The 27232-nt window shown below is 44.5% G+C and overlaps 1 protein-coding gene across 2 annotated transcripts in view; it reads right to left on the bottom strand.

Moving 5' to 3' along the window:
* LOC147701203 (B-cell receptor CD22-like) overlaps positions 1 to 27232 on the bottom strand; it is a 143322-nt gene that overhangs the window by 38724 nt on the left and 77366 nt on the right. For both annotated transcript variants that reach the window (XM_086929957.1, XM_086929958.1), the window contains exons 4-8: positions 19860 to 20153; positions 8495 to 8761; positions 4998 to 5252; positions 2137 to 2230; positions 1983 to 2052 (exon numbers count right to left, since the gene is read on the bottom strand). In XM_086929957.1, coding sequence (XP_086786083.1) covers positions 1983 to 2052; positions 2137 to 2230; positions 4998 to 5252; positions 8495 to 8761; positions 19860 to 20153 — 980 coding nt within the window. The remainder of the gene's footprint in view (positions 1 to 1982; positions 2053 to 2136; positions 2231 to 4997; positions 5253 to 8494; positions 8762 to 19859; positions 20154 to 27232) is intronic.

The following is a 27232-nucleotide window of genomic DNA, read 5'->3' as shown; positions in this document are numbered from 1 at the left end:
ACAGGCAAAGCACCTTGGTATTTCTGAAAAGTATACATATTTGTTTTCACCTATCATAAAAGTGAATTAACTTTATTAAATATTGCATATCATTCTGACCTGCTATTTCTCTGGCCTTTATGTAAGAGATATTAGTATTATTTCCTTCAGTGGTATCAATTGGTATTTTAGCAACTGTTTGGTAGAGCGAAGACCTGTCCTTGAGCGCAATGTACCCTAAACTTTTTGTGCACAGTCATGATCACCAATAGGTAAAGTTACAAGACTACATGAAACTTGTTTCTACCACTCATAATTTGTATCTGCTGTGCATGACTAAATAATGTGTGTTGGAAATGATAACAACATTAGTTGCAATTCAGAAATGCAGCCGAAAATGTTCAGTAACATCATGTGGTTTATTAAAGTTAATTTTCACTAAGCTTTGGTATCCACCGTAAATGCTAATTCCTGGATTTACTAAGATTTCATGCAACGCAAGATGATAAGATCTGTGCAAGATTTACAGAGAAAAGAATTGGGACAGTTCAGCTGTCTCCTTGAGCTGGCATACTTTGATCTACCTATTGCCAAAGCAGGCACCTTTGCCCAACAAAACAAGGGTGTCCACCTTAAGGTCAGGATAATTTCTGTGCAGGAAGGGGTAACTTCCTGCAACAAAACTATCCTTGGAATGCAGCAAAGATGAAGTAACAAGTAGAGATAGAGATATTTATCCTATTTACTCTAGCCTCAGGTAGGTGCACCAGTTTGGAGCAAACCCCTGTTTACTGACTTAAATAAATAAGGGTTTACGTCACAATATATTGGTGGATGCACAGGAAGCCCTATATTCCACCCATGTAACATCTCCCTGGCGCAAATTACCATAAGGCAATGCTATTCAATTTTTTGTGAAACAGTAGGGATACATTTCCATGCAAAGTCACACAAACGTTGATTTCGAGCCTATACTTGGAAATGGCCCAGCTGAGTGTAAAGAGAGGAAACAATACAGAGAGCCAGGGGTAGCAGGGGCAAGAAGAAGGGAAAAGTAGAACACGAGGGACAGAGCAGGAAAACTCATACTATAGAGTGCATAAGAGAAATGAAGGAGGTAGCTCCCATAATTAAAGAAATGCCATAAGGTAAAGGTGCAAGTAAACCAATCAGAAAACCATGAGACTGAAATGCTCCTGGTTCAAACAAACAAAAGAAGTGGGATGAAAGTCATCGCGTTAAGAAAGGCCAAATGAGCTGGACACCAAAGCCATCTATTCATGAGCAAGGGGCTGTCCTGAAAGTCACTATATGTATATTTGAACCGACAAGTCTGGCCAAAGCTGTGTTTAGCCGCGACCCAACAAAACGACGTTTCATGTTGAGTATCTAATCACTGCTAATAAACTGTAGCTCCAGAACAATACTTCCCCATGTTCCATTCTACATGAAAATGAGGGATACATGAGTGGGAGTGGGTAAGGAGTCACACAGGAAGTAGTGTGGCTCACTGGTTAGAGGCGGCAGACCCGAGAGCAGAGGACGGCCCGGGACCTGGGTTCGATTCCCGGCGCGGCAGGTTTCTGGACCAGGGTCAGCGGACTCGATAATTCTCTCGCCTCGGTGCCCACTCTGATCAGCGATCACACTCGGCAACTCTGGGCACTAGCTTGCCTCATCTTCACTAACGGCCCCACCAGACCGCCGGGGATGCCTGGTCTCACCCTGGAGATACCCATTAAGGGACCATCTCTCAGGGAAGCCAGGAAGGGTTTCGCAGCGGTCGAATCGCCTTGGGACCCTCCGGGTAAGTAGTGCGCTATATAAATGCCTATACATTTACATTTACATTTTACACATTAAATGCTGCCTCCATACATTAAAGCTATGTCTCCCTTAAAAATAAGCATGGGTGCCACTAATTGGCAAGTACTACATGAAATTGGGGCCTGTAGTTTCATTTGACCTTATCAATAGTGTTACTATACAAGGACTCTACTCACTCTGTAATACTCGGTAGCTGCAGGTTGGGTGTTGTCTTTTGCCAGCAGAGGCGCCTTTTTCTTTCTGCCCCTGTTGAAGGAAGACACAGACATTGAGATGATGATGTTCATAGCAAACCAGCTTCGTGCTTCCAGGAGTTCTGGGAGACTGTACCTTATTATAATGACAATCACAAGTAGGAATAGAATTAGGAAAATGGCTGCTGCAACACCTCCAAGAATCACAAAGTTTGTGCTCGACTGGGCCGCTGAAAAGGAGGAAAAGAAATGTCATGCAGGTAGAAATCAAACTGATGAATTACATACAAATCAGGGAGGCTGGATATGAGATGCCTAAATGAGCGAGATCGTCTGTGCCATGCCAAACAATACACAATGTGTTGTACACTGTACATATAGACACTGGTAGCATTGTAGTATAATTCAAGTCCTCTTTATTTGTCCAACGTCAGGGTAGTATCAATCTCTGTCCAGCCATGTACCAGCTTCTTCATCCCCTACACCAGCCCCACCAGGATCAGCCTGCCTAGCTGCTCAGCCCATCTCCAACTGTCACCACTCATCCACCCAGGCACCCAGGCATTCCATTCATCACAGTCACACCAACATGACCCTAATGGAATGAATGAACGTATGGAGTTCCAGTGTTACTTATAATCTAAAAACACATTGTGTATGTATTTAGTACGCATGATTAGACTCTTGACCCATGCCGCTTGAGCTTTATTACTATGATTTGTATGTTTACCATATTTTTTCATGTGTGCTACCAGTGTTTAATTCAGTCAAATGTTTTAGCTTGCATATTGTGATGGAATTATGACCATTTAAATAATTTCACGTAAATACGTAGTTTTTTTCACATTTTACCTCAGTTTCCACATAATTACCACATGGTGACATTAGTATGCATTGAGCACTAATACAAGCTTTGCCGTGAATGAGGGGCTTTGAAAGGCAGCCCCTACTGAATAACTTTATCGACACACTAAAAGTCCTTTTTCTACCTTTATTTACTCCTATGCGAACGTCATCACGACAACGCCACTTAAACCACACATTCGTATCAGACCTTGAGATACTTTGTTACGGATGAACGGAGTAGGAATGGCGATTACACTTAAGCCCTTTTCATCCTGAGACACCGGTAAGCGGCATGACATGCACCCAATATAGGGTGTATTGTTTTAACAGCACAATCGGTTGCACGCTTTTAAACTGATGGCACTTTTTTAACTTTAACTTCACTTCACTTAGTAGCCGTTGTTGTTAACAGAAAAACTTGCACTATTTTCTTAGAGACATTTCCCACCACCAGTGGGTTAAGGTTCCCTGACTATCTCTCACGCCACCCGTGGGTTAATCTTAGGTTATATCATTCTGATATCATTCAAGTGGTATTCTTCTTCTGGATTAAACTGACATCAGCCCATACTTAAATTGCAGACTATCCCCAGGTGAAGGCTTCACAGCCGAAATGCACTGGAATTAACGAAGTGTACATATCAGCTACACTGTATTCTGGGAATCGTAGTTTGAACTTCCAGAAAACAAAGATCTAATATTGTGATGCAACAATATCAATAAAAATTGAAATCAACGGATGTTGAGTGTTGTTTTTGTGAACAGAAAACAAAAAACTGAAACCTTTTTGAAGGATTTGTTAACCAGTGCCCGCAGGACATACCCCACTCGCATAGGGATGCAACCAGTTTGATACTACTATGCTCTGTTCAGAGAGTGATACCCTGGAGCATGGTACACACTTACAACAACAATTTGAACTAGGGGTAGTGCGCATACTGGTTCCTTTATATATAACACATTCTACAAGAATATATAAAATAATAACAGAGATCTGATGGTTATCACAAAGTGGAAAACACAAAAGGTGATGGGAGAAATGCTTGCAATTTGTATAACCACTGGCAAACAATTAGGGGAGCATACCAAACAATTATGCTTTTGTTCACCATGCCATCTCAGTTTTAGACCCAGCCATTTGCAAATCACTCTTAACCCTGCTCCTTATGGGAACAGTCCAGCCCCAGCTGCCAGGCCAGGTCATCCTTGACCGGTGCACAGCAAACCACAACCTGTTTTGCCCCAGTTATTGGCTCATCAGCCGGGTACAGCTTTGTTCTAGTGACACAGTGAGCATGGGACTCAAGTCTGGACATGCCCATGCTATTTAGGGCACACATGAAAAACACAAAAGGTGATGGGAGTAATGCTTGCAATTTGCCTAACCACTGGCAAGCACTCAGGGGAGCATCCCAAACCATTGTGATTTTATTCACCATGCCATCTCAGTTTAGACCCTGCCATATGCAAATCAGTCTTGGCCCTACTCTTCATAGAAAGAATGAGGTGGCCTGATGAATAAAAGAACGGTCTTTGGAATGCTACCACAAGTGTTTGACACTGTTAGACAAATTGATTGCATTCTTCCCATCACCTTTTGTGTGTTTCAGGTACCACCCTAAGTGGCATGGGTACACCCAGACGGGGGTCCCATGCTAACCGTGTCACTAAAACCAAACTGTACCTGACTGATGGGCCCAAAACTAGGGTGAAACCAGTTCAGGGAGGACCTCCCCTAACAGTTTCTGCTTGTCTGTTCCCATGAGCCGGAGGGTCAAGACTGATTTGCATATGGCCGGGTACAAACTGAGGTGGCATGATGAACTAATGATCGATGGGTTGGGATGCTACCCCAAGCAATTGCCAATTGTTAGACATATTGCAAGCATTCCTCCCATTATCTTTTGAGTCTTTCATGTACTGTCCTAAGAGGCATGGGTATGCCCAGACATGGGCCCCATGCTCATTGGGTTACTGGACCCAAGCTGTACCCGGCTGATGATCCCATAACTAGGGCAAAATCAGTCTTGGTTTGATTGTGTTCTGGAAAACAATCACATGTATTATACCCTATCCCACCACTTCACACACATTTCTGCTAAGTTTTAAAACATTTTCAGTATTAAAATATATAGATGAAACAATACTCACGTTTTACGTTGACAGAAACAGGTGTAGAAGAGGTGTTGCCTAAAGCATTTTGGGCCATGCAGTGGTAGACCCCGGCATCATCCATGACTGTACTTTCAATCTTCAATGTTTTACCTTCCTGTGTCACTTTCCCATTCTTATACCAAGTGAAATAAGTCTCTGTTGGGTTACTGCTCTTCGTCGCACATACCAATTCCATTGGTTTTCCTTCCTCTGGGTCCCCTAATAGAACAACATCTACACCTTTCGGAGCATCTGTGGTCAATGGGAAAATAAATAATTATATTTCTGTCTGCAAGTGCTCCATAATCTCAAATGAATGACTGTGTCAAATCACTACTAGGATTATATTTCTGGCTTTCCTTTGCAGATATACGTTCAAGGAGTAATCAATATGGGAATCTATAAGAAAATAGCCTTTTGCAGGTTTACCACAACTTTGTGCCTCATTTTGGAATACTATCTGCTGGTTTTCAACTTTAAGCGTGCACTAAGGCCTGCTGTCCAGACCTCAGTGGTAGTGTTCTTTCCCTTTCAAAATGGCATGCTTGATTGGATGACCCCAATCAGCATGTACTGACTTACTTATAAGTTCCTAGTATATGGTGCCAATGCACTCCGGTTATGTACGGCTGGATGTCCACACATGAGCTGCAGAACTGATTGTGTCACCAACAAAGTGAAAATGCAACTTAAGCTGCCATTGCAGACTAAAGAGGCTGTGCATGCACTGCTCACGCGACTAGTGGAAAGTACACAAATCCCTTAACTATAAATATAAGTCTCCTCTAAGGCAAGCCGGTGAATCCCTAAGGCAAGGAGCTGTATATTGTTAAGATAGAAATACATTTTTGATATGTCTGTACAGACATATCAAAATCAAACTGTGGCCTAACTTTCCAGGAATTCTTGGGGAATAGCGAAGGACTTAACATTGCCAACTTAGGAGTCCTCCAAACTGTTTTTGGGTCACAGTTTATGTGGTTCTGTGGTACTGTCGGTGAGAACAGGTGTGTCTTTTAACATGGGCGGAGTTCAGTGCATCACCTCCTTATAACGTATATAAGAGAGTTCCTAGGAGCAGTACAGTTTAACTGCCCTCTTTCATAGCCACTGATATATTTTGACGCCGTTGGACTGGGTCTGTTGTTGAATTACAGTGGATACGTGTACCAAGGTCCAGCATGGGGAGCGTGTCATAACTACGTGTGCTAGGCCATGACTGGGGATGTGCTCCTAACTCATGTGGCATCTGACTTTGTGGTGTTTTTAAATGTGCAGACCCCCACCGGCCATGTGCGCTTATGGTGGCAATCTCCATTGACCTTTTGTAATGTCACTGCAACTATCTGTGGGATTGATCAATTTTTTTCTGCCTGAGCATTAGCCTGCCAGCTACACACTGTCCCATCTTTAATCTATCAATTAGCAATCCCCGGGCCTAGGTCTCAGGGCCATCCTAACTACATATTGTGAGTTGAGGTTGATGTGGATTTCACAATTAGCAGTTTTCTTAATAAAGACGATATTTCATTCTCATCAATGCATGTGTTGAAATGTCATTTCTTCTGGGGCCTACTTTTCCTGACTACAGGAACAGCACCTCCAGAATATTTAGATGAGGCAGTGCCCTTGGCAACTGAACTCTTTGAGCTCAGATCAACCTCTGGGAGATCATTACCAAGGAGACAATCTCAAGGGAGGTCTGAACTGACTACCACACTAAGTTGACCCTCTACATCTAAAGTTACTAAAGGCACAGGCCTAACAGCAACTTCACCTGGTACAGCCTTTATTCTCATAGTCTCTCCTGGCAAATACTTTTCTGGAGATACCAGTCTGTCATGCACAATGGTGTGACTGGCACAAGTATCTCTCAGGGCAGTGACTGGGGTTCCATTCACCTTAATAGAGTAAACATTTTACTACACTAAGAAACCATCAACTCACTCTCTCTACCCTTTTCCCAGTTAAAAGCAACTAGGATATCCTTATCTGAAGAATAATCCTGTAAGGCTACACTGACAACTCCAGTGGTTACATTTTTCTTGGGACAATCTGGGTCTCCTCTGTAGTGCCAAACATGCTGATAAAGAAAGCAGGGCCTACCTCAAATGAACTTTTTGAGCTTAGGGTCACCACTACTCTGCTTACTACTAGGAGTTTGGGTGGTATTTGCTCTCTTCTCCTTTAAGGTTCAGGGACTCTGAGGAATTTTCTTTGGTGGGTTTACCACCTTCCTCCTTTCCTTTCTGTGGGCCGAACCCCCCGTCTTGGTATCTCCCCCGAAACATTTTGGGAAACATTTTGGGAAACATTTTGGGAATTCTAGCCAGTGCCCTGAGGAAGTTGAAACCAACCCTGTTATGGCCACACTTTCATAGTCAGAAACCCCACAAGACCCTCTCTTAGTTTAAACAGTTGACAGGTAGACACCCCAAACTTTTGAGGGTTTCCTAAGGGAGAAGCAATGCACTGCATACCTTGCTGACAGCAAGATCTGTTATTATCAGGAATTACAATTTTCCTTGCGAAGAGTAAATACATGCTGCGGTTGCAACCTTCCTCCGGGACTAAGCTTTATCAGCATTAAGCAAGGTTGCATGGTTTTAGAAGTGTGCCTACAGTAGGTGAGAACATCTGACAGAATCTTGTGTGATAATGTGGGCATAGGACCTCTCCTGACATGTGGGGCATTTGGCAGGTTTTATATACTAAATCTTATCAGAGATTGGAAATTCTGATATAAGTTTTTGAATGTCTGACATATCTAATGTGCATCAAGGTGTGCGTTCCAGACTTTGCCTTCTGAGCATATAAGGTGAAAGGGTGTCTATTCAGATGACAATATTTGGCCACATGTCTGTATTTGTTCTTATTTGATCTTGACATGGTGATAAGTAGACACTTGCCCCAAATTGATGTTCCATCAGGTGTTATATTTATGTCATTAGCTAAAACCAACCACTGTTCTCATCCTGTGATTGTCTGAGCCTCCAGTTTTGCATAATTACGGCATGGCAAATCACTTAGGGCCTGCGAGGGAGTCCGTACACCCCAGTGGTCATTCTCAAATATCTGCAGTCAGACACTCAGACATCTCTTAGAGAAAACTCATACAATTCCACGCCTAAAATTATGCAAGTCAATTTACGGTAATGTCAGAATAACTACATCAATGTTTTACAAAGGTTGCAAAAATGGGAGCTTTACGTTTTTTTTCCAATTCTGCCAGAAAGGAATGAAAGCCGAGCACCCAATAGGATTTGCAAGATTTAACACTGGAAACAGTAAGTGGGACTAAAACAAGATGGTATTAATATAATTATGACTCTCAGATACCAAAGCTGGAAGTAATACTCTAAACACAATGAAATCCCTGGACGATTGCATACTTTAAGACTTATGATTTGAGCAGGTTTTTGGCTTTTTCTGTACTTAAAAACATGTGAACAGACATTTCCTGCAGCGTTGTGTGCAGTGTTTGTGTCACTCACGTTGAATGTTTAGATGCAGCGGTGGTGACTCTCCTGTCCCCACTTCATTGGTCGCGGTGCAGATGTAGGGCCCGCTGTCCCAGCTGATGTTCCTCAGGGTGAGCAGTGACGAGTAGTCCAGAGTGGTGGTCTTCTGTGGACCCTCGAACCAGCCATAGGTGCTCAATGACGGATTTCTTCGACTAGAACACCTTAAAGTCACATTGTCTCCTTCTTTAATGCTTTGATGAGGATTAAATTTAGCAGCAGTGGTGTTCTTGGGGGCATCTGTGTAACAAAAAGACACCATTTAAACACTAAAAACGATCAGTCCTACCTGTGGTGGAGGATATGTAGTGGCGACCTGTGTAAAGGTAAAAACCCTTGAGACTCAGGAATGAAGCCTTCTACTGAGAGGGTTGAAAAGGAGGCCCTTGTTCTGCTGTGTCTGGTGGAATCAGGGCCCTGTAATGTCGCCACGAGTGAATGTTTGTGGAGGACTCAGTGCACCCTTCACACATTTGTGATCAAACGCCACTTTCCTCACCATTTCTCAAGGAGATCCCCCACTGAGGAAACCTCAGGGCATATTACCAAGGGAATTATCGCCGCATTAGCGGGACTTTTTCCTGCTAATCCGGCGATAATTTTATCGCCCTATTACCAAGCTGTCGCTAACACCAGTTAGCGACAGCTTGTAGGCGATAGCGGGCATTTAGGGGCCCACTTTGCATGTCAGCGATAATCATCGCTAATGACATGCAAAGTGGGCGTGCTAAGATGTTAGCGACTGAAAACAGTCGCTAACATCTCTAACTCCTATTAACAACTTTTGGAAATATTCGCGCCAAGCGTGAATATCTCCAAAAGCTAACGCCTGCTAAAAGCAGTTCTTAGCAATGTTATCCAATGGAAGGTGGATAACATGGCTAAGAGCATTGTCACGATAATGCATGAATATCGCGGATTTTTCAGCGATATTCATGCATTTCGCAGGATTTTTACCGCTTTTGAGATAAACCTTGATAATATCAAGGTATCTCAGCGGTAAAAATCCTCGGTGCGCGGCGATATTTTTTTCCCGCTAAACAAGCAATAGCGATAATTATCGCTATTGCTTGGTAATATGCCCCCTCGTTTTTGATTCCAAGGCTTCCCTTTTACTGTTTTCTTCTTTCCACTCTCCCACGTTTTTAAGCTTCTCTCTTTCGCTTCTCATAATAACAACACATTCTTTCTCTTTCACTCACTCTCGCTCTTTCCCCTGCTTTATCTCACTGTTTTGATGTGTCTCTGTATCTCTTGATCTCCTTTTCATTCTTACTTTCTGTCTCTGTGTGTCACCATCCTCTGTTTGGCAGCCTTCCTTTCTCCTTCTATCTCAGTCCGTCAATGCCTGCTCTTAGGTCCCCTTTTTGTCTTTCAGTTTTAAGTCTTGCCTAGGCAGAGCTTGCGCTGTTTCTTTGAGACATGCTGTATTCAGGATATGGACATGAAGCCCGCCCACTTTCTGCCAATCTTTTTAATTGGCTCCTGTCACTGTTCTTTGTAAATTTGAACTTTTCATTAGTCAAAAGGCTTGGTAGTCCCTCCTTAGTACCGCCTTTTCTCTTCTTGTCACCTTCTATGAGGACACCTCCTGTTACATGTGTTATTACTCAGTACCTTTTAATAACAGCCTAGGAGCAGTATTTTCTTTAATGGCTTTCTCATGCTCTTGAGCAACACTTTTTTTTAACCAGCCCTGCACAACTTATTTTTCACTTCTCAGAAGATGGAGCATCTGACACGACGGTCCGTCGTGTATATAAAACATTTTGTCTCCATTAGGCGCTACACCATGCTTTATCTTTAACATGGTGCCCTCCTCTTATTGTACAAAGGCGCACACAGTCAACAATGGGACCTGCAGCTTAAAGACCCTTATCTGCGTCCCACCGCCGCAATTTAACTTTAACATGGGCTCCGCGCTTAGTATATTATCAGGCACCCACTTTTATTGCTGAATATCCCACACACAACATGTATGACCGGTGTCTTGCTGTCTTAGTTACTGACGTCATGGCCAGTGCTCTGCCGAAGCTGAGGGTTGTGGGAGGGTAGGGCTCGGGGACCTCCTGGCGGGCGAGGCACACAGTAGCAGTAGCAGCTTCTCGGAGTCCCGAGCCTCGGCCAAAAAAAGAAGCACCATGGCAGAGAGCCCTGGCCTCGAGAATCACCGCATCAAGAGTTTCAAGAATAAGGGCGCAGTGTGGACACCATGAGAAGACACATAAATAAAGTTACTGTGGAACTGAGAAAGAACAAAGGAGATGAGCACCTACTGTAGAAAAGAAATGACCCCCAAGAATAAAGTTTAGAATACTCAGATTCTGAAGCATATTTCAACACTCAAAATATTACACTGGAAGCTATACTACAGAATGCTACTAGTGATAACCCCGTCATCCAGTTCAGTGCCATTCAGGCTAAAAAAAAGTTATTATTTAGTGGCCGTAATCCACTCATTGAATATTTGATAAAATCTGGGATTTTGCCCATGGTGACGAAGTGTCTAGAAGTAGATAATTATGTTTTTATTGTGCCATTGATTTGTTTTTAAATGCATGCTGAATCTGTGCCTAATATTTGCACGTGCACGAGAATTGAATGACAGTTTTTTCGTTTGATTTTTTTATTTACTATTAATAGGCATTGTTATCAGTAGCACACGGCAGTATCAACACGAGCACCACTCTCAGGCCCCAGGAGCAGTGAGATCCAGCCACTTGAATCCCGTTGGCTGTATGGTGAGATTTTTCGGGATTCTGCATGCCACTTGAGAACATAATGACAATGCATAATTTGGCACATATTTCTGGAAAATTGCTGAAATGGGCACATCATCAGTTGGGAAGGGCCTGGCTGGAGGGAGACCATCTCTCAAGTGCAGTAGAGGAGGAAACACAGTGCTGTGGCAGCATGTAGACGTTTGTGACAGTGTTATGTGGAAATCTAGGATCCCAGTGAAATTATCCCGATTCATGCCCATATATAGGTATAATTCACCCAATCCTTATATTGGCATAAGGAATCATTACCTTATTTAGTCTTAGCCCGTGCAGCCCAAATACAGCATGGCTACTTGCACTAAAGTCCGAGAATCCACAACGATTTCTTGGAAAAACCAGCCTTCAGCAGTCAGGCACCTCCCCCTGCTTGAATAATAATTTATCCAAGAACTCCTGGAGTTTTCAAGGAACTGAGACACTAGTGACGACAGTGGTGGCTGGTGACATTTCAAAGTGGTGATGCGTAAAAGCTGAGATGAAATTGACATAGTGAGAGAGTCTGTCCAACCTAAGGTTGTTCAGTCAATGCATCATTCACCCAATTAACCCCCAATTTATTCCAAACATGTTTCCATCTTCCTCTGGATTAATCAGTTTATCCTTCCTTCAAGACACTCTCCTCCTTATTCACTCAGTTACCGACCCAACCATCTAGGTATCCACTTACTAGAAAATCATCCATTCATTTGTCCATCATATGGAGTATACACCCATTCAACCTTGTATACATCCACTCATTCTACTGGACACACTCTCCTTTACTCTTCTGCCCTCCCATCCATCTATGTATCCTTTCAACACTGGGGAATCACCAGCCATCCCCAGGCGATCTCCCATCCATCCATGTATCTCTCTATCCATCCTTATAGCTTGCTTAATCTCCACAACGGCCCCTCGCGGCGGGATGCCTGGCTTTCACCTTGTGAATACCCTGCCGGGGCTATCTCACAGGGGAATACCAGGACGGGTTCCCTAAGCAAGCGCATAGATGCCTGCGATGTGGGCGATTTGCGCTATATAAATACATGTACATTTACATTTACATCTATCTTTCCACACACTAAACCAGGTAGCCTCAAGCAATCTACACATGCTCTCCCATCAAAACATCTACTCAGCCTGCTAAATAGAAAAGATAGAGTCTTCGAATTGTCTTGCCACGCATACTATTCTTATTTTTATGAGGTAACAAAAAGTTTGCAGTGCACCAATTCAAACTAGCTCTCTTTATGAGGTGCAGACGGAAAGTGAGAGCCTACATCATTGGTTTACAAATCCCACTGCATACACGATATTGGTATCGAATAATTCTAAAAGAGTACTTTAAATACAGCAATCGCTGTTATAAATCCTAAATTGTAAATAAGTGCAGCAAAAGCAGCCATTATGACCCCATACTAGTTGTCTAGAATAAAAGCAGGACTTTAATATACACAGCACATTTGCCTGACTTCCAACCAGCAGAGGGGGATTTTAGCACTATAAATGAAATGACATGGCTAAATACATTTAAGTCCCAATTAAATAGCCAATAATGTAATGCCTCGATTTCCCAAAAACACTCTTGATATACACAACTATAGTTTTAAAATGTTCCTTTTTGTATCTACGACGAACAGACTGAAGCATACAGTACTTTTACTTGCAGCATTTAAAACCTGAGAAGCATTGAACAATTCGGTAAAGATGACATCAGAGAAAACGTCATGTTTCACATTGCTCATAAAGATCGCAGTTTACTTTCTAAATCTACCATATGGTCTGTATTAAAACGTGAGCGTTGAAATCACAGTATCGTGAATAACCATATATTAAATTGAAAAAAAATAAAAACATCACGTGCGGGCATTAAGCACACAAGGAGAAGGGAAATAAACTTTATGCCCCTCTATGTGTGCATGAAAGTTGTAGTTTTCAAACACAGTACTTATGTACTTGATGCACAAAATACGTCACTGCGAGTTATGTACCACTACATATTCTGTAAAAAAAAAACTGGGCAAAACACTAGTACTCCAAACCTGCTTAATTAATTAGACTAAGCCCAGTTTATGTACTCAAATAATTTAAAGAAAATATCCATACACACACGCATTTCACAGACCAGTCACTGAGTGTGGAAAATGTCTGTGGTGCCATTCAAGTTCCAGTTATCTAAAAAAAAAAAACAGTACGTGTCTGCGGACCGGAGGAGACAAACTGCATGCAGCCGCAGTGCTATTTCCCACTCCTACCATCTCGACTGCTCCGAGTAGAATCAGGAAACCTGTGGTAGCGGTCTAGTGTTCCGTCCCCGGAACAGGATGTGCCGGGACGGGAAGTGGAAGGCGGCCATCTTGGATTCATTGGCGCCGACCGCAAATAGTAGGCAGAAGCAGTTCCCGGCGCTCCGGGAAATAAAGGCTAAATTCAAAACCCCAAGCAAGCCTCAGTGTGTATTTCTAGATGCTATAATGGCGACGAGGCATAAGCAATAGCACCCACCACCCAGCGCACCATGAGGCCAGACTGAGGGGTACCACCGGCAAGACAACGGACCCGCCGGCAGCCCGGAGCGTGGCAGAGGACCCGACGAGCTCCAGAGCAGGGGCGAAACCACACACAAGCACATCATAAGAATGTGGAGTGCCTGTAAATACGCCTACAGGACCAGAAAATTAAGAAGGAGGCATGGAGGTCGCCGATCAGAAGCTGAGCTGCAAGGGGAGCATTGGCTAGAGGTACAGCGCAGCTCTAGGAGTATCACTCAACCCACTGGGCTAGGGCAGCACCCACTACGCTGGCGGCGCGGCAAAAAGGCGAGGGAGTGTCAGATTCGGCAAACCCAGCCAGAAGGGACGTCCAACAAGCCCTGCCTAGCTCCACTGTAGTAAATACAGGGGAAGACAGAGACAGTGATCCTGATGGAGGGGACATGGCTGAGCAACCAACGCCGGGAAGCCCACCTAGTCGGGCTGTCCCTGTTCCAGTAAACCCGGGAGGTGCAAACAAGATGGCGGCCCAGTCCTCCTCCCATACCCAATTGGTGCCATTCCTAGCAAAGAGCGCGGAACCAGAGATGCAGTGTGAAGACTGGAAACGGTACTTCCTCAACTACCTAGAAGCATTAGAAGAGGAAGGTGAGGCGCCGTTCTCAAGCAAGAGAAAGAAGAAGATATTGCTACATAACCTGGGCCCGGAGGGGATCCGCGTATATGACACCATCGTAAAAGGCGTGCGGGACGCAGCGGACACAGACGTATTCAGCCACGCCATCGCGGACCTCGACGCGCATTACAGGCCAGTTGTATGCGTCACGATAGACAGATACAACTTCTTCCAACGGAAGCAGAAGAGCGGAGAAACGGTGGATGAGTACGTGGTTACTGAAGTTAGCCCTTACATGCAAATTCGGCACGTTACACGATGACCTAATAAGAGACCAGATCATCATGCATACATCCAGCACCCACGTCCAGGAGAAATTGTGGGTAAACGGGAATGCCCCCCTAAAAGAAATCTGGGCGTTAGTGAAGAAAGCGGAATTGTCCAAACGATGTGCGCAAGCCGCCAGGAAGTAAGCAGGAGGAACGCAAACAGTATGCAAGATAATGACGCCGGTGAGAGGTGAACGACCGAAGCAGAGAGACCAACAAAGGTACCAAGACGGCAGACGGACCTCCCAGACCAACCAAATGGTCCAGAGGACCAATAAGGGTGGACGGCCGAGCTGTTACAGGGGTGGTAGTACTTCACATCTTGGGAATGACAAAGTGTGCCCAGCGTTCAGGGCGAAATGCTCATATTGCAGTGTGTTCGGGCACTATGAAAAGGTATGCCGCCGGAAGCCCAAAGGAGCGGTGGTCAGATATGTGGACCAAGAACATCAAGAAACCGCAGAGGACCAAGAAGAAGATGAAGACCTAGAAGAGGTCCTCTACATTGACGTCCAGGTACTGGAAATGGAGGGATCAAAGTCAGATAATCCCAAGCTGAACATGCATATAGGAGATCATCTGTGTGAGCGAAAGGTTGTTGCAGGCGGTTGTGGGGTGAGTGAAAGCGCTGAGCGTACGCGGTTTAAGAGCATCATGTCTGGCCGTGGCAAGAAAGTGGGCAAGCCAAAGGGAAGTGAGCACAAGACACGGTCCTCCAGAGCAGGCCTACAGTTTCCGGTTGGTCGCATCCATCGACTGCTGAAGAAGGGGAACTATGCAGAGCGGGTGGGCTCTGGTGCTCCTGTTTACTTGGCGGCTGTTCTGGAATACCTGACTGCAGAGGTGCTGAAACTGGCGGGAAATGCCACCAAGGACAACAAAAGATCTAGGATTGTGCATATAGGAGGGATGCCCATTGAGATGATTGCGGACAGCGGAGCACCCATCTCTATCATACAGAGAAGAGTGTGGGAGGAAAAATTTGTATCCAAGATAGAGGAGAAGTTACATCCAATGGACTTAAGACCTGTTACATACACAGGACAGAGGATTCCTATGTTGGGATACTGTCCCCTACTGTTCGATTTCAGAGGCCTTCATGCAAGTTGCAAGTTGTACGTCGCTGAAAAAGGCCCATCAGTGCTCAGCTGGAAGGACCAAGGGGCGTTGGGGATACAACTCAACCCAGGAGGCACAGAAAAAATCCTGCTAATGGACATGGAAATGAAGGACGATGTGGAAGCGTGGCATAGGGCATACCCCAAAGTATTCAGCGGACAAATTGGAGAACTAACCAAGTACAAGCACCTCATCAAACTGAAGGAGGGAGCGAAACCTGTCATTCACAAAGTAAGGAACATCCCGTTCCAATGCAGAGAAGCGGTGCAAATGGAACTTGACAGATTAGAAAGGCAAGGAGTGATTAGGGCCATCGAGAGTGCGGAGTGGCTTTCACCTCTGGTGGTAGCTCAGAAGCCCAATGGAAAGGTACGGCTCTGTGTCGATCTCAGGGAGCTGAACAAAAACATTGTGATCGACAAATTTCCCCTGCCTCGCATAAATGAGATGCTGGCAAAAACCAAAGGCATCAAATGGTTCTCCACGGTGGACTTGTCGTCAGCCTACCACCAAGTGAAGCTACATCCATCCTGCAGCCACCTCACTTCGTTCATCACACCCTTCGGCTGCTACGAATTTGTGAGAATGCCGTTTGGCCTAGCATCAGCGGCCGTGGTCTTTCAGAAGATGATGCACAGAATACTGAAGGACGTGGAGGATGTACAGTTCTTCCAAGACGACATCCTAGTCATGGGGAGGGCCAAACAGGTCCACAACGAGAAACTACACACAGTACTACGTACGTTGCAGGAAAACGGTCTAACTGCTGAATGGTCAAAATGCAGATTTGGAGTGCAATCCGTCACGTATCTGGGCCACGAAGTGAGTGAGAAGGGAATTGAGCCGAAAAAGGCCAACATGAAAGCCATTCTGGAGGCTCCCACTCCAGGCAAGAAAGAGGATGTTCGGTTATTCCTGGGAATGGGCGAGTATTACAGCAAATTCATTCCCCACTTTGCCACCAAAACGCATCTCTTACGCCAACTACTAAAAGAGAAGAACAGGTTCCAGTGGAACCAGGAAGAACAGGATGAATTTGATGCCCTCAAACGGGAGATCAGTGAGACCATACCTCTTAAGGGGTTTGACCCGAGCGCGGAATCCATTCTTACAACAGATGCCAGCGACCGTGGCCTGGGAGCTGTACTAATGCAGCGGTCCGAGAAGGGTGAAACATCGACGGTCAGCTTCGCCTCAAGGTCTCTTGCGCCCAACAAAGAAAAATTTAGCGTCATTGAAAAAGAGATGCTTGCGGTGGTATGGGCGATGGAGAGATTTAGACAGTATTTGTGGGGAGCTAAATTCCTGGTGAGAACAGACCACAAGCCCTTAGTCAAGGTGCTGACTTCCAGTGGCCATGCTCACGCAACGCCAAGAATCGCCAAAATGACACTACGCCTTTTGGACTTTGTATATGAAGTGGAGCACATTCCTGGGCCGCAAAATAAGGTAGCTGACTTTCTCAGCAGGGCAGCGGCCATGGAAAGGGCGGACAACCAAGAGAACCAAAGATGGGAAGGATATGTAGTGGCCGCCATCCAGGATATGGAGAAAGTGATCAGCGCTCAAGAATGGGAAGAAGCGTACAGAGCAGACGACGACTTGGTAGCCATCAAAGGGTACGTGGTCCATGGGTGGCCTGAAAAGAGACACCTCAAGGAAGAGCTAAGGAGGTATTGGGAAGTAAGAGATGAACTGTCACTGGCTGAAAATCCGACATTCCTCCTGAGAGGTGACAAGGTGATTCCACCGCAGGGCATAATTGATCACTTGATGACCTTGCTACACGAGGGACATCAGGGCATCACGAAGACCAAGGCCCTCACCAGGCAAGCGTACTGGTGGCCAGCCATCGATGCTCAGGTGGAACGACATGTACGGAAATGTGAATCATGCGCCAAAGCAGACAAGTCCCAGAGCATGTTGAGACCACCCTTGGGAAAATTCCCGGTGCCCGATGGACCAGGGGAAATGGTATCAGTAGACATTATGGGCCCCATCCTCAACAAGGCAGGAATACAGAAATATGCTCTTGTCCTCATCGACAAATATTCCAAATGGCCGGAGTTGGAAGTGAAGGAGAATGTGGATACGGACGCAGTGGTGAATTTCTTACGTGCCATTTTGTCAGGGAAGGAATCCCAAAAATCATCACGTGCGACAATGGGCCGCAGTACACTTCGGCAAAGTGGGAGGCTTTTACATCCAGGAATGGGATAGAAGTTTAACATACGCCCATCTATCATCCCTCGGGAAACGGTCAGGTGGAGCGCTTCAAGCGAATAAAAGATATTAGGTAATCACAAACTGACACTTATGTACATCTGACCCTAAATCTCATGCCTATCTGTCTTAGCTCTTTTTGTAACCATAACTATCTATTAATTCCAGCATGCAAAGATGGAGTGAATGCATGGATTGAGCATGCAAAACTAAGCTCAATAACTAAATAACTGACAAATAACTTTGGTCTCCCGGGTAGAGTGCTACTCGCAATAAAGCACTTCAACGCTTCGTCAGGGTTAGTAAGCACTATATAAATGCATTTTAAACACAGGCATCCAATGAATAAATAGATATGCCCAGGAACCACTGGCACCTTAGATGACCTTGGTATAGTGCAACCCTGTAGGTCCCATGTTCCTACCATACCATCTTCAGCTCTGGGTGCTCTAAAGCATGTTATCCCCTTTTTCTCAGTCTAATTTCCATATGGGTTGACAGTAATGCAGACTATCTCTGTCCTCTCTCTCCTCTCTGGCCAATAACAGAGCAAAGGCCAGATGTCTGTAGCTTTTTTTAGGTTGTTTTGATTGTCAGAATCAGGCTGTTTGCAACTGCAAAAAAGCATTTTTAGAAGAACAGAACCCTAATTTGTGATTTGCCAACCTATTACCGAATAACAAAATGGGTAAGTCATTCGGTATTTGGAATCAGTGTGTTAAGGGCATCCCTTCCTAATTGAGACGTGCAGTGGTATGTGTGAATGTTTAGCCACCGAAATACTGTTGCAACACTTTCTCATTTTTCTGCATACTTCAAGTAAGAGGTAACCCATTCGCAACCAGGAAGGGGGGCCCAAGGGACCCCGTTTCCTTTGTGAATGTATACAAAAACATTTTTAGGAGTGGGCAGTGGTCCTACGGACCACTGCCTACTCTTTTTATTTTTGAAATGTATACCGTTTTCCGTTGAGAAAAACGGACTGCATTACAAAAAAACATAGTTTTATTTGAAAGCAACACAAGACATGGTGGTTTGCAGACCCCAGAAGGCCACCATCCCTGTGATTCTAGCGATTCCCATTGAGTCGCAAATTGCAGCCTACCTCATGAATATTAATGAGGTAGATCTATTTATGACCCACTGGAACTCCTAAAAAGTGTACAACATAGTTTAGTGCATCACTGTTTGCTCTTAACTAATAGCGAATATTGCTATTAGGTAATCGCAAACCCAATGGTTTGTACACCTAGCTGTTTTAATAACTATATCCATGTAGGACCAGCATTGACTAGTCAGTAGTTCTCAAACCTCAACATGTGACCTAAAGCTTAACTCAAAGTGACCGTCTCTTGTTACCTGCATGCACTCGACCTCTGCCTTGTCTCCCCTTCATCATACTGTTAAGCTGTGTGATGCCAGGCAGAATAAGACCTCACTCTGAACTGTGATGCCTCTTAGCTTCTGGCTGTGGAACACAAAGCCCTATACAAATGCAGTTGGAATTACAATAACAAGATCCACCGTTCTCTTAACTCATGGGCTGAGGAAAATGAGGTTTAAAAAAAACAAATGCAAGGTCAGAACAGAAAACCAGGACACTAGCGAGAAAATAAACTCGCAGCCGCTGAATGCTTCCAAAGTGCATCCATACCAGTGGTTACAACTTAAGCTCCCTGATTGGCTGGGCAGCTCTCACACTTCTAATCCAGATGATTATACATTTTTACACAATATTATTTCAACTTCTCTGTAATATTCACATTCATCTCCAATATTTAAAGCTAAAAGACTTACATCGAATGGACAATGTAATGGATCTAGACGCTGATTTGCCACTGGGATAAGTAGCTGAACACACAAAGTCCTCCATATGATGCTCTGCGATGGGGGTGTAATTCAACACCAACACAGTCCTCCATATTCCGTCCGAGAGGTCTTCATGGTAAACGTTGACATTGCCCTTAATCTTGTCCCATGCCAGGCTAGGTGGGTGAGCAGGGCAGGTGTGCTGCACAGAGCAGGTGACTTTTTCTGGGACCCCTTCAGTCATTGTTTGAGGGTAGACCACCTTTGGCTGACCTGGGGTATCTGCACAAAACACAAACAAATACATTTGGCCATCTTCTTGATGGAGGATCTCTCTCTCTCAAGCTCTGTTTGAGCCCCATATGATGGGTGGGGGGTTATATCAGGACACCCAAATATTTTGTCAATAAGGGCAAGGGTTATTTGAGAGGACTTCACACACAGCATGAACATGTTATTGCTTGGATGTCTAAGCTACATATTTTTTGCACTGAACACTGATTAGGGTAACCTGCGTGGTGTGCATGATTAACAATGTCTATCTACAATCGTTCCTTATGAATATGTACCTACTAGGCCTTATAATGAACAGAGCACAACCTACACCCCTGCTCGTAAGTTTCTGGACACAATTGGCGGCCTTCAGTCATGACAAGCTCCCAACATACATGTGCTCAATAGTCTACTACTTTTTTTCTGCAGGGCACATCCGTTGACTTTTATCATTCATCTTACCAACAATACCTGCAGGGGACATCCCTTCGAGGTCACTGGACACGGGCAATGGCACTGAGCCACAACAAGTCTTCTGTATTTAGCACTTGATCAACAAGTCCCTCAGCCATGATCTAAGGTGTGTTCTTTAATGATGCCCTGCTCACAGCACTCCCCAACACTCTGAGTAGGACTCGAACTCAAAGCCCCACCCGAGATATCACTCTGCACATTCTTCAGCTATGCTCAGTTGGTACTTGGAGAAAAGAATTTCTTTCTGCCAGGCCCTGTGCCCCTACCTCAGTGCCAGCTAAACACATTCTGTGCCCACCAGAAGCTGTTGCAGGGCACATCAATGGCCCCTTGAACAGAATGCATGGCCCTAGTACCCAGAATTTATGGATGTGCCTTGCAAGTGATGAACGCATGACATAGTTTTTGGCCACATCTTGCAACCTGTATCTCTGTAGAAGTACTGACTGGGCCTAGTCCTTGATATATTCAACAGTATGTATAACCTTAGGGAGTCTCCTGTAGCGTATTCCCACTTGAAAAGATAAACACATCTTTACCAGGATCAAACCACTGTGGATATATGGGTTTTGGAAGGTTTATGAAAGTTCTTAATAAATAATAATAAAAATAATAATAAAGAATTTATAGCGCACCTGGTTACTCCATTCGGAGTGTCCCCACTCTAGGATTCATACACCACAAGCACCCAATTCACATGAAGAAGACCTAACTTAGGCTTCTCTGAATAGCCATGTCTTGAGTTTCTTTCAGAAGACTAGTTCTGAACAATAATTTCTCAAATCAAGGGCATTCCACAGTTTTCAGGCCAGGAAGCTAAAGTAGCAACCTCCCAAGCGTGCTCTTTCCACCCTCTGACCACTGCGAGCGCAGCTTCTGCAGATCTAAGACATTTGCTAAGTCGATAAGGCTTGACCAGTTAGTGTAGATAGCGGGGGCCTTTATCATCCAAGAATTTGGGACAAAAGCAAAAGGCATTGAAAGTTGAAAGACACTCTCTCATCGGGAGCCAGTGAAGTTTAGCAAGAGCTGGACAAATTGGACAGGATCTAGGGATGTTCAATAGCAAACGTGCTGCAGGGTGCTGCACCCTTTGAGGCATCCTTAATCGACCATTGAAGGCACCAAATTATAGCACATTGTGGTAGTCCAATGTGGAAGTGATCAGAACCTGGACTATGGTTTTCCCGGTGATTTTTGGGAAGAGACCCAAAATCTTATGCAGCATTTTTAAAATGCCAAAACAAATCCTGGCAAGACAGGTTACCTGACTATTGAATGTAAAATCAGTGTCAAACCAGATACTGAGGAGCTTAACTTTCTGCTTTGAAATTGGTACCCGTCCTAAAGCATCTGGCCACCAAGCAGAGGAACTGATAGATTACAGTTTCTCCAGAACCTGAACCTCAGTTTTCTCCAGCATTCAGCTTGAGACAACTATGATCCATCCATTCTGCTAATCCAGCCAGGTAAGATCTGAAACAGGCCGCAAAAGCTCCTTCCTCCTGCATCAAGGCAATGAGCTGTGTGTCATCGGCACATGACACAGTTTTGAAGCCATAACACTCAATGACCTCATCGGGGAGGGGGGTGCATGTGTTGAGATTAAATAGCACCTGGCTCAGTGCTGATCCCTGCGGCACCCCCTGCTGCAGCAAAAAGACCATAAATGAGAACATCTGTTGGACTACTTGAAAGGTGACATTCTGAAGAAAGGAAGCCAGCCATCTCAGAGCTAAGTCACCGACACCGTAAGGCCAAAGCCGTTCAAGCAGAAGCCCATGGGATACAGTGTTGAATGCTGCATTCAGGTTCAGCATTCTCAACCCACCAGTGTTACCCCCTTCAACAATGATTCTAAGAGACTAGCAGCAGCGTGAATTCCATGCTATACCGAGGGAAAAAAGCTGATTGGGTCTCCTGTAAGAGATCTTTAGTCCAGAGACAGAAGCATTACAAAAATGATTTTTATTGGCTGATGATAGTGTCATCATGCGCCAAAACTAACTGGAACTACAAACTGGGAAGTGGGATTGGCCATCAACCAAATGTTTCACAGGGCAAACAAGTACCAATGCTAGTTTGAATTAGGTTTATAACAAAGAAAAGTATTAGCATATTGTCTTTGTACTTAAAATATATTTTTCTTAAGAATTGGTCATTTTAGCATTTGTTTCTTTAGGACAAGGGCATCAGCAAGCGCCTTGTGTCTCACTGGGACTGTAGTCCCTCCACCCTCTCCTTCCACAGGTAAGAGGTTTTCCACAATTACAGGGCATCATCTGGCATCGAAAAATGGTGAACTGAGTAATGGATGTATGACGTTACCACGCGATAAAAATGATCGCGGTACATCACAACCACGACTTCCGCTGTAGGGTGCTGGACTTAGGAATAGTATGATTTACTATTCCAACTCCAGCCTATGTACAGTAGGGAAGGTGTTGGAATAGTAAATCACACTATTCCTTAGTCTAATGCGCCCTCCAGTGCAAGTCGTGGTAACGACTTGCGTTGTAAAAGCTGCGTTGTGAATGTATTGCGATGTTTTGACAGCGTAGTAAAGGTTGTTTCCCATCCTGGAGAGTCAGTCACATTCCACCTTCATTCATGCTCTTTAGAAGCATTTTAGAAGTTTGCAGACTTCCGTGGACAGGGAACATCTTCCTGATAACATATTCACATTGTTTCTTTTTCAAATTAAAGTAAGACTCTTGAGTATTAAATAAGGAAACAGAAGAAATGTGCTTATCTAGGCCTCAATACCTGTCTCTAACTGTTCTGTGGGAGTCTCCTTTTTGCTAATTTTCCATGGACTGAAATGCTTGCTGTTGCCCGGTGACCCAGTATGTGGGAAGGTTGAGGGCCTGCGGTGCTTTTGTATGTGAAATATATTTTAATTTTGCAGTTCAACAATTGGGACGTTGGAGCGCTTTACATAAGTACTAGTTACATTTTTTTAAGGCACAGGGAGATGAAGTGACTTGCTCAGAATCACACAATATCAAGCAGACGCCAGGATTAGAACTTGGTTACCCCGTTCTAAAGTCTGCAGCTCGGCCCACACCACGGCACATCGTCTCCCATGCTTGACTGCCCTGCAAACTGGAGAAAAAGACTTAAGCTGGTATCTGTACCCCTAGTGGCAGGCGGCTGTGTGATTTGGGATAGGGCTGGGAGAATATCTTGTGGACTTCAGTGTCACCATTACACTGGGAGAGATGAGACAATAGATGAGAGGTGGCTAGTTGAGTGATTCACTGTTGGAGACATGCATACTTGGAGCCATGCATAATTCTCAACACATGAACACTTAGCAGAGGGGAACATCCTTTACAACGCGGATGTTACCCCGCAGTGCAGTTACGACACGTCTTTTACAACGCAAGTCGTTACTACGACTTGCGCTGGATGGCGCTGTGGGATAAGGAATCTTGTAATTTTATATTCCAACACCTTCCCTACTGTTACGGGGACTGGTGTTGGAATATAAAATTATAAGATTCCGAAATCCGCACCCTCCAACGCAAGTCATTGTAACGACTTGCGTTGTAAAATCTGCGATGTAAAGTACCGCGTTGAAAACAACTGCGTTGAACTGACATACATCCCTCAGCAGAACCCTCATGTCTCACTCATTGCGAGTGAGACTCCCACGTTTGAGGTTTTGGTAGACTTCTCACTCATAACAGCCTCTCACTTGAAGAGGAGAGCTAGAGCGTGAACTTTAAAAGTTCTATTCAGTGATTTTGGTATGAAGAACAGTTTCTGTGAGCGATGGAGGCAACGGGGAACAATGCTACCCATGGTGAAGTTCTCCTAGAGACCTGTCCAGGTAACACAGGGAGCCGCTTTGAAAACATTGGTGAGCTGTGCTTTGTCCTTGGTAGACCATTAAGGTTATGTTAATCCTTTTAAAGTTATTTTTAATTTTTTCATCATTTCTTTGGAAACTTAGGGCCTCATTTAGGAAAAGTGCTGCATCTCTGTAGTAAAACAGCAATTTAACACTTTTCAGTGCTCCCTCCTTGCAACACCATGGATGTGCTGTTTTTACTGTATAGCGCACCATGTCGCAAGGATTGACAGATACGTCAGGAATCCTGACGTATCTGTCTGCACAAAAATGGTGCAGCGCTGGAGTGTATCTTGAAAAAGACGTACCTCCAGCAATGTGTCATTTCACATGGCGTAATCCCCGTGTGAAAAGGCCTATGTCACCCTTTATGCCTGCTTCAAGCAGGTGTAAGGATTTGACGGAGTGAGGTCGTAGAAGTGTAGCAGTGAAATCTCATAGATTTCCCCGCAACACGTCTAAAAAACTTTTCTGCCCGAACGCTCACACTGCATACATTATACCTGAGGCAGGTATAATGTAGCGCAGGGGTTTATAAAGCAATGCATCTGTCTGGATGCATCACTTTGTAAATATGGAAAAAAAATTACGCTGCTGCAGAGTAACACAAAAGGGATGGAATAGTGGCGTGAAGGCCTCATTAATAAGGCTCTTACCATGTTGTACTTGATGGTAAAGTTTGTGAGTCTTCATTTCCTGTGACTTCAACAAATATGATACTTAGTTCTTACTTTTAAGACTTCTCAAAAGTTAGCAGCTCTTGGACTTTATGTGCAGCATTTGACAGCTATGTGGGATGGAGACAGCGACCCTGCTTGTGCATAGCCAGAGCACCTGTAGACTCTTGCTTTCGATTGTTTGGTGCCAAACACAAACTAAAGTACAAAGACCACTTTATTACTTATAGTACAACACAATTGCAAAGTATCTGAAAAGTGTCGGACGTCATAAAATTGTGCATGGACTACGGATTTCCAAAGGATCTGAACACAAAACTACTGATTTTGATAAAGTCTCCCCATTTTGTGCAATGAATGCTATTTTCAATGTTTAGATAGGAATGCTGATCTTGAGATCACAGTCTTGTGCTTGCTTAAAAGATATTGATCCAAAACATGAGTGCAGATATGCTGTAAGTGTGAATATTATGCTTTGTTAACTGTGATCTTCTATTTTTTCTAATTGCACTTTGGTTGTGTGCGCATGAGCTTTCCAGCATGTTCTTGTTTTACTTGTTGAGTTCCACTGATCAATAGTGTTGCTGAATCATAAACCAGCATTGATAAAGCCAATAGGTCTGGCATTGGTTTCCAGACTTTTGGCAATTCTTGTTTTTTCATGATTTTTTGCAAAAATGTATTGTTTGGGAAGCCGCAGAGCCCTCATCAATCTAAGAGAAACATTGGCTAACCCACATATTACTATAGTGCTCGCTGGCACTGTAGGCAACTACTTTGAGTGTGGACCATCACCCATCAGTACAGGAGTGACATCACTAGATCTCTCACGAGCCACCTACACAGGTAGTGACATCACTGAATTTCCCATTCTCCATTAGGATAGAAAGTGATATTACTGGTTTTCCCACCAAAAACAGTCTTTAAAAGAAGTAGCCAAGCAAGAGGACTTCATTTTCCATCACCCATCTGCACAGGAAATGACATCACAACACCATGAACTCCCCCCCGGACCTACTTAATGGCAGCTGCAACATGGATGCACACCGTACGAGCCGCTGGAGCTCCTTAGGCAATCCCGTCTGCACTCATTCGCAACTGGATCTCACCCAGCTCCAGGAACCCATGTCAGATCACTGCCCAGCAATACTCTGCAGCATTCCTCGGGTCACTAGACCACGGACACTGTTCCCCCAGCTGCTTCCATTCAGCACCTCACTCCACTGTAGGAGCTTTCACTTGCACTCACTGCCAGTTCTCTCGCAATCACACCCCCCACCCTCTACCAAAATACCAACAATGCCCTCAACACCCCCACCCAACACACACAAGCCACACAATCACCAACAATGCCTACGCCCCATGCCACACCAAACCTGCACATAAACACCCAATCGCATGCATACTTCTCAACACATGAACACTCAGCAAGCACACAACCATAGGACTTGCCAGAGGCTCCTGCCATCACCACGGCAATCCCAGTGTGCCACAAGATAGCTTGACAGGACCATCTGCACAAGCCAGGAAGAGGACTCGCTATCATCTACAAGGAATCCATCAAATTCTCAACATCCACAGAGAATGTCACCCCATTCATGGAACACCTGCACTTTAAGCTGCAAGCCTGAATGGACCCCTCGCCTACCGACCACACAGACCCCCCTGATCACCAACTTAATCACTCCGCTTACCATAGACACCAGAGCCTACATTCTTCTCTGTGACCTCATCTTTCACCTGGATAACTGAAACAACCTCTATCCACAGGACTTCTGGAAAGCTTGAGCAACATCAGACTCACCTAGATCCTCGCAGAACCAACACACACTGCAGGACATACACCAAACCCCAACTTCAGCACAAGTGACAGCATTAAATACAACTCCACCACAACGCTCATATGGAGCAAACTTTCCATCATCCACTTCAGAATCAACACACCTCAAGTCAAAACCCCTACCAGGTTCAGCTTTCCAAGCCGCAGCTGGGGCAAGATCACAGGATCCGACTTAATGAGTGCTCTCAGCACAGATGAAAAGATGAAACGAGCCCCACAGACAACTTTGACAAGGACCTCA

The sequence above is a fragment of the Lissotriton vulgaris genome, chromosome 7 (assembly GCF_964263255.1).
Source record: "Lissotriton vulgaris chromosome 7, aLisVul1.2, whole genome shotgun sequence".
NCBI lineage: Eukaryota > Metazoa > Chordata > Amphibia > Caudata > Salamandridae > Lissotriton > Lissotriton vulgaris.
The sequence above is the reverse complement of the archived record's forward strand: the minus strand, read 5'-3'. Positions and strand labels throughout refer to the sequence as shown.